Source organism: Porites lutea, chromosome 6, assembly GCF_958299795.1.
Source record: "Porites lutea chromosome 6, jaPorLute2.1, whole genome shotgun sequence".
NCBI lineage: Eukaryota > Metazoa > Cnidaria > Anthozoa > Scleractinia > Poritidae > Porites > Porites lutea.
In genome coordinates this window covers 24,590,056-24,603,122 of record NC_133206.1, presented here as the reverse complement: position 1 = coordinate 24,603,122, position 13,067 = coordinate 24,590,056, and the positions used below count along the sequence as shown (strand labels likewise).

The window sequence follows — 13,067 nt, the reverse complement described above, 5'->3', positions numbered from 1 at the left end:
ATTGTGCATCCTCTTGGTATTATTTTAATTTATTTTTGGATGTAAGTAATGTACTTAAACACTTGCCAGAGAAAAGGATTAGAGAATAACGCTTGACTTAACCACCTAGATTACCTAGAAAAAAAACTGTTAGAATGCCTAATTCTCAGTTCGGACATACATCTGTAAATGCCATCATGTCCAATTGTTGGAAAGATTAATGAAATTTTACTTATGCATTTTTATGGCAATGGTTTGCAATCTCTGATATATTGGTCAAAAGCATTTCATGGGAAAAAATGTGGAAATTGTTTTTAAGGAGGAATTTGCGTTCATGTTGTGACTTTTTAGACATTAATGCAGTCCAACATAATGGCTTTCATAACTTTTAGTCGACCGTCATTCTGTAGAGGAAAACAAGTTAGCTCACAAGCAAAATAACGAGTTTAATTTAATGTAAAGAAAAAAAAATGTCGTATGTTCAACAACAAAGAATGAAAAAAGTGCAAGTATTGCTCATTTCTGGATGCATCTTTTAGCCAATTTATCGTAGATTCAAGAGAGAATGATACAGAAATGAACTAAGACGGATAAATGTTTTTTTCTCATTCTACATTCTACATCTAGCTTATATATCAACCCTCCAAGTTAAAGTTTTTGCTTGGTCGGCATTTGGCAACCAACTCTTTTGGTTTAGGGAGACTTTTTCACAAATCAAGTTGCCAGCTGCATAATTTTAGGAACCATGGCAACTAAAATGGTTGCAACTTGGAGTGTTGATATATCACAGGCCAAAATTTAATTCAGGTTAAGATTTTTTAACCCAGCAGGGCTGAAAATAACGGTTGGTCAATGAACAATGTCCGGCCTGATCGTGGACTTGACCGGTCAAACTCTCGTCTTGCCGGTCATTTTGACTGGTCAGTTTTGGATATGAACATTTTATTTTCCATACAGTTGTTGCTTAATGTTCTATGATGCTGTAATGATTTCTTTTTTCTTTGGCTTTTTTTGCTGCTTTACATTAAAACCTTTTAAAGCCTTTTAAAGAATGCTGCCATAAATTTCATGTGGTCATGTCCTACTGAAAAGCAGCAAAGCAAAACATCAACAAACTGAGTTGTGGAGTAACACAACGATGCAGTTCGTACCGGCTTTACTTTCTGTTTGCTATAATCAGTTATGTGACCTTCTGTGGGAGAACATACACTAAAGATAATCTGTTATCTGTTAGAAAACTAAAGGATAGCTAATGATTTGCCGAAAAGCACTGACGGTCAGCCCAAATGCTAGCTCTCTTACGTACGGTTTGTCCAATGCTCTAACGATTTTAATGCTCAAACAGACTGTTCTTACGATCTAACAGTTAATTTGGCTGAACAGCTAACGCCTAATGTTCGGCTTCTAATAAGTAAGAACATTGTAAAAATTGCCTGCTGTCCAGTGATAAATGTTATGGAGTTCGGGCAAATTGATCGCAATTGTTAACAGGTCATCCTGTGTTTCTCTGGGAATAAATGTTAGTGCATCGATTAATAATAATTTCCTTATGTCAAACATGGCCCTCGTTTGCAGACTCGATTCCAGAATAGTCTGTTAAAAATTTTAGCTAATGGAGAACGAACGTCTTCTATCTCGGCGCTTAATTTTCCTTCTTGTAAACAGCTTTATGCAAATTTCTGGTGACATTTGAGGGCTTCATGATAACGTGTTGTGCGATGACCCAAGTGAAAGCTGTGTTGTATATTTATTAACTTCTGATAATAAACATGCTGTCTGTGGAACAGACTTCTCACCAAATCAACTTCTTTGCCGAAAATATTAGTGACGTGTCTTCTTTGTGGAGGAGACTTTTGATCATGTGCCAGGCAATGAAAAAGATCAACTTTTACCGATGTTCATTTCTGAACATCACTGCAGAACATCAAATTATTTTTTCGTAATTCCTAAAGTTTGTTTGACGGTATGTGTATTCTATTTCCAAAACCTTGAGAATTTGAAAAGGATTTACGCTTTACATTTACCTTTAGAAACTTCAGACACTGCTGTACGATGATACTCAAGGTAGAACGGACATAGAAATGTGCGAAAACTGAGGAAGGGAACTCTACAATGTGTGAATTCATGCATTTTGACCAACTTGCCACCAAAAACCTGAAGTTCAATGTAGTAATAATGATCTATTGCCAGCGTAATTCGATATTCCTTAGGCAAAAAATATTACAGTATTCATTATTTGACCGGCCAGAATTGGGGTTTGTCCGGGCTAAAATATATTTGGCTGGTCATCATGACTGGCGACCTGCTGTCCGTTATTTTCAACCCTGCCCAGGTTGATTCTCAATTTCCTATGTCACAAAGGAAATAGGGGATCAACGTAGGTGAAACAATTTTCACCTGAATTTAATTTTGACCTGTAACATTCACACCTGTACATTTGTCATGTTGTTAGGTAAACTTGTCATTTTGCTCATGCATTCAGCTAAGTTTTTTTCTCTGTAAAGTGACAGTCCCCTAAAGGTAACAAAAGCCAAATTATGTGGTGGAAGGGGGTGGGGAGGGGGCACGCAGACAATGGGTGGAAAATTGGGAACTGAAATGAATATCATGCCTTTTAGAGATGGAAGAACGGAAAATGTAGGGACTTTTGTTTTTGATCACCCAACTTGTGGGGAAAAGGTTCTGGGGACTACACTTAGAAACAAGACAAGATCAGAACGAGTTCTAGGCATATCGTGGCTTTTGTTCATTAGGGGACTGTCATTCTGTAGAGGAAAACAAGTAAGTGCATGAGCAAAATTATGAGTTTAATACGCCCAAAAAAATATTATCGTAAGTTTGACAAAAAAGAATGCAAAAAGTGCAAATACTGGTCACTTCTGGATGCATCTTTTAGATACAAACAATGAATATCACAGTTGGGGCATTACTTAGTAATTTTTTGGATTTTAGGTAAGTACTGTAAATTTACATGTAAGTGAAAAGAGTACAGAAAATAACTAAACGAAAATTAATGTTTTTTTGCTTGTTCTACATTTGGTGTCTACATGTACATTTGTCACGTTGTTGCGTAAACTCATCATTATGTTTGTGCAACCAGTTATTTTTTTCCTCTTTAAAGTGACGGTTCCCCAAAAGTAAAAAAAGCCCCTATCATGACATATTGTGGGTTGCTGACGAATTTGTCTATTTTGTTGTAGGCGTATCATGTGTATGCCAAGATACTCTAATCATGAAAAAGTCAAGAGTGTGGGATTTTTTCTGCAGTGCAATCCTGAGGCAGAATCATTGTAAGTGTGTTGGTGTTCTTCTTGTGTTTTACATTGTCAGATCTTGCTATAGCTAAGTTTAGAGGCTGAATTTTTTTATACAGTCAAACAATGTCCAGAACATACCCCAAAGATCAATAAACAGATTAATTCAAAATTGAATTGATCAGTCATTGCTGCTACTAGTATGAAATTGAAATTCAAATCTACCTTGCATCATGCATAATGAATTGTCAATAAATTTATTATTATAAACTGCTTTGTGGTTTTGGTCAGATTGAAAAGTGTTTTAGGCTTTTGAATTTTAAAAATTCAAGAAGAAAACTGAGCGACCAGTTTTAAATTTTAACATCTCAGTAGTAAATTCATTGCAAATTATACAGCCCTCATTGTCTGGGGCAGGTAGATTGTTATGTTGGGCAACTAACTTTTCATTTTATGAGCAAAAAAACAGTATTAAAATATAGGCTGCTTATGTACAGAATGAGTGGAGCTTTTTTTCATTCAATTCTTAATAATAGAAGTCTTTACTAGATTGCATTTAATTCCAGTACGTATATTTTAAGGACAATATTATTTGTCTCATAACCAATAGTATATATGTGGTGTGCTTTATTAACTCATTTGCTGTGTTTCCTTTCTTCCCAAACTTTTTTAGGAGGAAAAGATCTTTCAAAGCATGCCAGAATGAGCATAGAATTTTGCTTTTTGTGTAGGCCTGAATTTTGGATGCTTATAAACTTATAAACATAAGACCTTGAAGTGTGCGATGTGTCAACAGCTTTTTGGCCATTTTTGGTTCTTCATAACCAGATGTAGTGAGGGTGTTTTTCCACAAAATTCCCAGGAGTGACTGGGTAAATAAAAGTAAGCAAGCACACAACCAACAACAGTAACAAACGGTAACAAGAGAGTACTTTATTGTTTAATGCTAGATCCATGGTTTCCACTCAGATTGTTTGTTCTTCTATAGATCATGGTCTTGTCAAGCGTCCGCAAGATTAACACTTGTAACCCAACAGGAAGGAGGAGAGGACTTCAGCAGAAGTGAGTTTTTATTATTATACATTTATAAACAGTGTTACAAACACATGCTCTTAACTTTATCGTGGACAGGTTTCAGACAAATAATACACTGATTTATTCTCACGCACTTTTATACAATGTAGCTTGATATAAACACTTATTTTGGTTCAAAGTTCAGGTTTTATCGATTGCCTTCATGTCGTGTAGCGTACTGTTACATGTACAGTTATTTGACGCGGTTAATGTCAAATATCAACAATCAAATTAAACTGCAACTGATGCAAATTATTTGAAATGTCATGCTTTACTCGCAGCACTTCACTTTTTACTGGGAACTACTGGTATTACAATGCATCTGTCAGCACTCTGGGTCAGCACTAATAAAAACTGAACTTTTGCGTGTCTCGTGCTTGTTACTTCCCTAAAAAACACAATAAAAATTGAAAAAAAAAAACTGAGCATAAAAAAATGAACCCTTGAGGTAAAAAATCAGCCCTCGACGCAGTAGCTTCGACCCTAGACACATTACCCTCGACCATCTACATCTTGACCAAAAGTTGGACTCATTAAATTCCAGGCTGTTCTAGACAGCACAATTTCCACTTAATTCACAAGGGTGTCTGCTTGTCTGGTCTTTGTCTGAAGCTACAAACAAACTATGATGTTAAGAGTAATAGTATACATGTATATAGGATAAACCTGTTATATTTAGTTTGATTTCTCTGTAATTACTTAGAAATTTTGGTGTCAGGAAGATTGGGTGTGGTGTGCACCCATGATTGAATGTGGTGTTTCTTTCTTATAAGAAACCATTGTGATAATGTTTCACTTTATTAATATGTTTCTCTTTGTAGAAATTTCACATCTTTTCTTCTCCAAGGAAAATGATTGGGGCTTTAGTCATTTTGTGGCATGGAATGTAAGTTCACAGTAATTTTTAATTGTAAAAAAATTTAGATAGTTACAAATCTTGTACATATAACTTATTTACAAATATTTATATATATGTGTGGTTGAAATAATTCTATTGATGCCTGCCATTGTGGTGTGCCTTTGAAGAATGCATGGCCAGGGCTGTCACTAAGTTTTCAGGTTGCTAGGTAAATGCAACAACTAGGTGGGGAATCAAACAGCTAGGGATTTCTGTTGGTTCTATTTTTCTTCTATTTTCCCATGAAAGTAGCTGGGGGGGGCACGGTCTTAGTAGCTGGGGGAAATCCCCAGCCCCCACCTCTTTAATGACAGCTCTGATGGCAGTAGAAGTGGTTACATGTATTTCCAATATGATAGTTGAGGATTTGGATGTGGAGTTAACATGTTTTGAGTGAGATTAGTATCTAATAATTCCAGATCAGTTTTGATGCACATTGAATTAATACAGGTATTGACTGTAAAGATGGGAGAATTGTTTTCTTTAAGTAGACTTCTGGCTAGAAATAAGCAAATAATAATATATAATAATATATAAGCAAATAGTATGCATTTCCTAATGACCATCTCTCTTTTCACACTACATTTTTGACACAAATTAGCTTTCCTGAAATTTTTGCCTCGGCACTGCCTGCAAATCATTTTTTTCAGTAGCCCAGTAAAGGAAAAATTGTGTGCAACTACATGTAACAGATTCCATCTCTTACCTGTAGGCTTTATATCCGTTTTCTTGTATTTTGTACTGACTAATAATATTATTATTATTGTAGTTACAGCATTACTGTTTTAACTAGTTATACATATGTAACCACTGATCAGCAAGTTGATCTGTAACTAATCTTCTTTTGCTGTTTCTGCCCTATAGGATGCTCTGGATCCTAATAAGGGTTTTATAAAAGATGACAGTATTGTACTGGAAGTCCATGTTGCAGCAGAAGCCCCACATGGAGTTGCGTAAGTATGATTTGTACTTTGTCTGTTTTGACCAGGAGATAAGATTACTACAGTAATTTTTTTTATCATTATCATTGTATTTAGGTTTGAGTTGAAGACCCACTTTGACCAATGTTTATTTTAATAATTATAAGAGTGATTGTGTCACAGTTGTCATGCAATGAAGCTGAGTATTTTGTTAGGCTGTTTTGCACACCCTTCAGTGTACAGGAGGCAGCATGACCAAGCAGATGGAAATTGCAATCCAGAGATCCTATACCCCCCCTTTCCTCCCTTCCTTCCCCCCCCCCCCCCCCCGCCACAGGCATAACCACTAGCTGGATTTTTTCTTAGTAGACCCAAGTTCATCTCCTTGATCTCCTTGGCTACACTTGATAACAGCCAGCTGATTTGCCTCCAGCTAGTTGGGATTTTTTATTTTTAAATGTTGTTATGTTTCTTTCAATATTTGCTTCTATCCTTATCAGTTTTTGGGCATCATTGACAACAGCAATTTTGTGCGCAACCTGTATATAAAGTCATTTTTATCCCTTTTTAAAATGTAATTGAACACTAATAACTATTGTACGGTCTTCTCTCTGTAGATGGGACTCCAAGAAACACACAGGGTTTGTGGGACTCAAGAATCAAGGGGCAACGTGTTACATGAATTCTTTGTTGCAGACATTATACTTCACAAATAAATTAAGAAAGGTTGGACAGCTTAATAGATTTGCTTTATTGTTAGTCATTTCTGTTTACAAAAGAAAGTTTTGATTAATTATAATTTATTATACTGTATTTTACTAGTTTGAATATTTTGTGTTGAAATAACTTGGTTTATAAATTTCCTAGGCTGTGTACCAGATGCCAACAGAAAATGATGACCCAAACAGAAGTGTAGCTTTCGCTCTTCAAAGAACTTTTTATGAACTTCAACACAGGTTTGATTATTGTATCGTAAGAGAGAGTTAGAATCACATTTATGGCAAAAATAATGGCAAGCAGCAGATTCAAACTGAAAAGTTTTCCAAATACATTGTGCTGTAGAAAGTCTCCAGAAGATGATGTTATTGTGGATGAAGCTATAATTTTTCCTTTTTGTAGGTGTAATAAACGGGTAATTACATGCTGTAAAGGAACCACTTGTTTAAGTGGTACAGACTGATGTTTTCTGTTCACCTTAAACATGTTTCTATATCACTCTGTTTATTATACTCTGATCATTTGTCATGCTGTTATATCCATCATTTCTGTCATTCGTCGGTTAGTCAAGTTGTAGTTACTTTTTTAATAGTCTATTCATGGAAAATGTTTGGGTTTAGGCACACTGGTGTTGATACAGGCAGTTAACACAACTGCAGGGTATAATGTGCGTGTGTGGCTAAGTAAACAAAACATCCATAGCTTTTCAATTATAATTTTGTGAAATTTTTTTCGTTGTCTGTTGTAGTGACAAAGCAGTTGGTACAAAGAAGCTGACAAGATCGTTTGGGTAAATTTCTCTAAACAGTATTACAACCAAATGTAGATACACCTATTTCAATTAAGGTTGCTGATCCCGTGAACCATGTTTCATAGCCTGCAGTGCACTATGGTAAACCCTTTTGTAGCAGGAAGTTTAGTCTTGTTCACGTTCATTGAAATAATGGAGACCACTTGTGAGAAGGCATTCAAGAGAGCTTTCAAGTCAAGTGGCTGCTAAAATTCTTAAGCATGAGCAAGATGAAGAATGTCATTTTTAAAATCTCGCAGTAAGAAATTAGAAGCTTCTTCTTTTAACAACATTGAATTAACAGGGTTTTACCGCCTGACTAAGCTGCTTTCCACATGGGCCAGAATGCTGGTGTCAATAAATCAAATCAACTGGCTATTCTTTTTTCTATTCAGTTTTAAAAAAATTCAAAAAGAGATATTTGCGTAAACGTTAAGTTATTTATCGTAGTTCATGAACAAACACCTTGAATTTGATTTTTTTAAACTCCATCCAAAATTCCCACGCGCACAAGCCAAGCAAACTTGTTGAAAATTTGCAGCATTTGCATATTACCACAGAGAAAAACCTAACCTCAAATTACTGTCTAAGTTAAAAAGCCTAGGATTCAGTGTTTTGAAATAAATTGTCTTAACATTCTGCTGACCTAGCATAGAAGCGTCAGCGACATTTGCTTTCTAGGTTTCTAGGCTCATTGCGGGTACAAAACTTACTAGACTTGCTACAGTAATGCACTGCGGGCTATGAAACAATTGGATCATGCATCATTCTTCTCTGAAGCAACCTTAATTGAAATAGGTGTATACCTGTAGTGATTTTATGATGACTTGTTATGCTAAGTAGTAGACAGAACATAAACTAAGGCCCAGATGCAGATGGTAAATTATTTGCAGAATATATGAGTCCAAAATCACAGCTTGGTGAAAACAAATAGGTCTCCAGAGGAGCACAGTGTATGCAAAGTTACAAACATGGAAAACTTTGTCTAATGATAGGCCTTCTTGTACAATCTTGCTAGCAATAATTTATTTTATTACATGGCTAAGTCTGTTTTCCCCATGTGATTGGTCAATTTGTAGTCCGTAACTTCCTATACAGACCAAACTGTCAAGAGCAAAATGCTCATTTTGCAGCTCTTAATCTTAAGGTTAAAGAAAGATGTCTGTTAACCTTGAGGAATTGGATGTTGACTTTGTCCTTCAACATTTTAATCTGTGTTTATTTGTGAAGGAAAGCATTAAAGATACTGAATCATAATCTTATCACGGAAGAGAATTTAGTCAGTGTTTGAAAATTTTATCGCAGTACACAGTTAAGAAGATGAAAGTCGACTGGCAGAGATTTGAAATGTTTTGGCTTAAGGGAAAACAAGCGATTCCTTTGACAAATACATGTATGATAACAAACATTCCTGTAAACATACCTGCTCCAGATCATCTTGACAAGCTTCTTTGCCATTTGCAATGTTTTTCTCAAAGACCCGCGAAAGAAAGATAGAAGCAACTTCAAGTCAGACGCAATGTCCAGTTTTCAAGACTCTAGTGTCACATTGGCGAGCAAAATTAATGCTTACTGTGCTCTTTTGACCATTTAAGCTTTTTCAACACGCACTTTGACAATTTGATTTTCCTTTCAATGAAAAGCCTTTGTGATGTGCTATTGTTTCCGTAAGGCAGTTAAAACTTTCCTTTTTGATGCCTGTCTATCAAATCGGTTGTCCTGCACTTGTTTCCCTTCCCCCAAACAGGAAGTCATGTAAGAAACATTTTATTAGCCTCGTTTTTTTCAGTCTGTACTGTAAATTAAGGATCCTTGTTTTTTCTTCCTTGATTTATGGCCAGTGCGCTTCTTGCTTGGGCCGGCATAAATCCATGGAAAAAAAATCATTCCATAATTTACAGTACGGACCAAAAACTTGACTAATAAGAGTTATTTTGGGCTTTGAGTAGCTTATTGATTCCCAGGCTCAAAGACTAACCTCTTTGTTAGTATGTGCATGCATTGTTAAGTTTCCTGTGATCAGATTTATTGGTGAATTTTGTCTAAGTGATCCTGCAGGTTACAATAGTCACACTGTGAAATGCATTCACATGGTGACACAGAGACCTGTTAAATTACGCTGTACAAGGATATTAGCTAATCATCCTAATTATGATTATTATGTGAATGTTACCCTGTAAACCTTCTTTCAAAATTGTCATCTCTACTTTTTTTGAATTCTTTTATAGATGGGAAACCCTGGATAGTTTTATGCAGCATGATGTTCAGGAACTTTGCCGAGTGGTAAGATGATAATTTTTGTGTTTATAGTTTCCATGGAAACTGAAACTCTCTGAAGTGATGTTGTAAGTCCATAATGTTTGCAATGTCGGTAAATACGAAAAACAATAATTTTGAAGGCCGGCTGCCAATACTGTTACGATTCAGTTGATAAACAAGGAGAGACAGTATACTATAATTCTAGTGGTTGTTTGTAACTGTCTTATTACAATTCCTGTATATCAATTGATTCTTTTCTTGTAAAAAGAAATTTTGCAAAAAAAAGGGATTACTGTGGTCATTAGTATGACCTACATAATGTGAAAGTGAAGTGTAACCTGTTGTGTCTGAAAAAATAAGCGTGACCTGTTGTTTAAAAACGTTCTTTTCTGATGCAAGAAGAAAGGTTTCATTTTCTCTTCAGTACTTGTCATTGGCATGCTATATGACACAAAGTTGACGTGTAACTTGATGCGTCTGATAAGTATAAAGCGTCACCTTGTCACACCTTATTTTCTTTGACAAAACAGGTTATGTTTCATTCTTACATGACAAAGCAAGGTAATACAAATTATGTAAAATTGCAATATTGCACAACAGATATAACAAAAACACTTGCTCTCTCTAGAGAGCTATTTTTTAATGTCTTAATACAAGTCATGTCTCACCATTTTTGTAATGGTGCATAATGTTTGCACACTACATTATGGGTTTTCAATGTTTTTTTAGCTAATTGACAACATGGAAAGCAAAATGAAGGGGACATGTGTAGAGGTATGTCAGTTATCTTCATGTTTCAATTATTAAACATCACTACAATAACAAGGCTTGTTTGCCGTGTAAGGCACAAAAAGTTTGCCATAAGGAAAATTTGTACTACTAGAAATATGTTTTGAAAATGAAATAATCAGCATGTCATGAGTGTGGGACAAAGAAAAAGTCTGAGTCCTCGACGGGATTCAAACCTATGATCTTCTGAACACTGGGCGGGCGCTCTATCAACTTGAGCTACTGAGAACTCATGGAGAGTGAGGCCATATATTAGGTTCATATTTGACGCGCATCCTGCCTACTGTTAGGATCGGCAATGTCGATGTTGCATTGTGTGGTGAAAGAAATGAAAGATGGTAAATTTTAAGCTGGGTGAAACAAATGTGAAAATGAAATAATCAGTATGTCATGAGTGTGGGAGAAAGAAAAAATCTGAGTCCTTGACAGGATTTGAACCTATGACCTCCCAAACACTAGGGTAGGAAAGGGTTTATGCATGACGTGTGATTAGGCCCAAATTTGTTGCATGAAGCGTGAAAGTTCCCAGAATAGGAACATGCTCCGTGAAACCAGTTTTTGATGTGAAGCGTGATTTATCTTATAAGATGTGTGGGACTTGTGGATTATTTGTCACATTTCATGAAAATCAGTGATATAGGAGAGATATATTGAACAGGGCTGTAGGTTTCTTTCTTCACGTTACGTTTTTGATTTGGTTAATAATTACTATCTAAAGACGGCAGACCCTAAAAACTGCCCGTGACCAGTAGTGACCTTTGGGATTAATTCGTCCGCTTTGGCAATTCTTGTGTTGCTTCGTTTTCGTGTTAGGCTGGGTGAATTGCCCTAACAAAAGGCCTTGGAGGTGACAATCGCTGTAGCCTTGGCACAGAAGGCACCGGTTTTCTTAGGGTGAAGGGAGAAGTTTTGAGGACGCGCCCTTGCTGTGCGGACGAAAAGAGCAAAACTAACCAAAAAACTAACCTGTGCCTGCCATGCAGTGGCTTCAGTCGCTAGGGGGTAAAAAGAAATTGCATTGGGCATGTTGATGTGTTTTCAATTTGAACGCAAGATGCCTGGAAACAAAAGTTTCCTACATCCACAACTGCTTGTTAATGCCCTTTAACATTGCACCACCGACATTCTAATGAGAGGAGAAGCAGGAAGAAACTGCGAGCGTCAATTAATAAATGTGATTTGGGATCCACGATGACTGTGTTTTGGTTCTTAGCCCCGTTGATCAGAGGCAGCCCAAACTCACGTTACGAGGGAAGGGTGTAATGTAATTTACATACCATAGGTGACGCGCCGGTGTCGCGTTACAGGCGACCGTTGAAAATATAAAAGAGACTTCGTATGAGAAATATATTACTGAGATCTGCAAAGGCTAAATAACGCTAAAGCGTACTTTTTCTTAAATGAAATGAATAAAAAAGACTTACTTGCAATGTATTCCACTGCATTTTGGTATCTGATTGTTGTTTACTGGTTTTTTTGGCTTTATTGCTTAACCACTGTTACTCCTTTTATAGAACGAAGTGAAGGCTGGTCAGATTGACCTGTCGGGGTCTTGGACCAGTCACAACAAGAATGCCTTTTTTTTGCCGAAATTCAAATCCACTGCAAACTTTTCATCTCCAGCCCAAGAGGGAAACCTCTTCTTCCTCTCTGGGAGATCAGCTCGAAGAAAGATCCATAATTCCCCATCGAATCGAGCCATTTGTGCCGGACTTCGAGGCACGTCTGGCTTTCGTCCAGTGCCTGTGACCACTGTCGCGCTTACCAACTAATTTGCATTATGACAATTAGCACTTACACGACGGGTGCCAGGGCGGAAATGACATGTCAACTAGGCTCTTGCACTGTGAAAAAGCGAGTGCTTGCACCCGTCGTGTAAGTGCTAATTGTCATAATGCAAATTAGTTGGTAAGCACGACAGTTTGAAGCTGGTGGAGATGTATTTATCATCAATTCTTAGATACATGTAAGGAAAATAAGCTAAAAGGCATATTTTAAAGCCATTTTGCATTATTTGGTTCAACGGCCAATCGATGTATGGAGGTGAAACCAGTCTTTGACCCATCTGGTCACATTGGCAGGGAAATTGAGAACCAATTTATTGAGGGTTTGCCTTGGTGTAACTTAAATTAAAGGGAAAAGCAAGGTTTTGATTGTAAACACACTTCCGACAAACAAACATATCCCGCGACCTATAAAGTCATAAAATTGTCTGCGAAGTGAGACAGCATCTTTTAAGAGTTTGTTTATGGTTTGTTGCTAGGTGACTGTGACTTTCTTTTTCTTTTGTTTCAACTTCATTAGCATACATTACCATACCCAAAAACAAAAGAAAAACAAAAAGTACCTGAGATAAAAAATTAACTACAACTTATACATACTCAACT

The 13,067-nt window shown here is 36.5% G+C and overlaps 1 protein-coding gene across 1 annotated transcript in view; it reads left to right on the top strand.

Annotated features, from left to right (window-relative positions):
* Positions 1 to 13,067, top strand: part of LOC140942343 (ubiquitin carboxyl-terminal hydrolase 7-like) — a 38,434-nt gene that overhangs the window by 846 nt on the left and 24,521 nt on the right. The window contains exons 3-11 of the mRNA XM_073391299.1: positions 3,180 to 3,269; positions 4,222 to 4,295; positions 5,129 to 5,193; positions 6,070 to 6,158; positions 6,743 to 6,851; positions 6,993 to 7,081; positions 7,591 to 7,632; positions 9,861 to 9,915; positions 10,621 to 10,665. Of these exons, the coding sequence (XP_073247400.1) occupies positions 3,180 to 3,269; positions 4,222 to 4,295; positions 5,129 to 5,193; positions 6,070 to 6,158; positions 6,743 to 6,851; positions 6,993 to 7,081; positions 7,591 to 7,632; positions 9,861 to 9,915; positions 10,621 to 10,665 (658 nt within the window). The remainder of the gene's footprint in view (positions 1 to 3,179; positions 3,270 to 4,221; positions 4,296 to 5,128; positions 5,194 to 6,069; positions 6,159 to 6,742; positions 6,852 to 6,992; positions 7,082 to 7,590; positions 7,633 to 9,860; positions 9,916 to 10,620; positions 10,666 to 13,067) is intronic.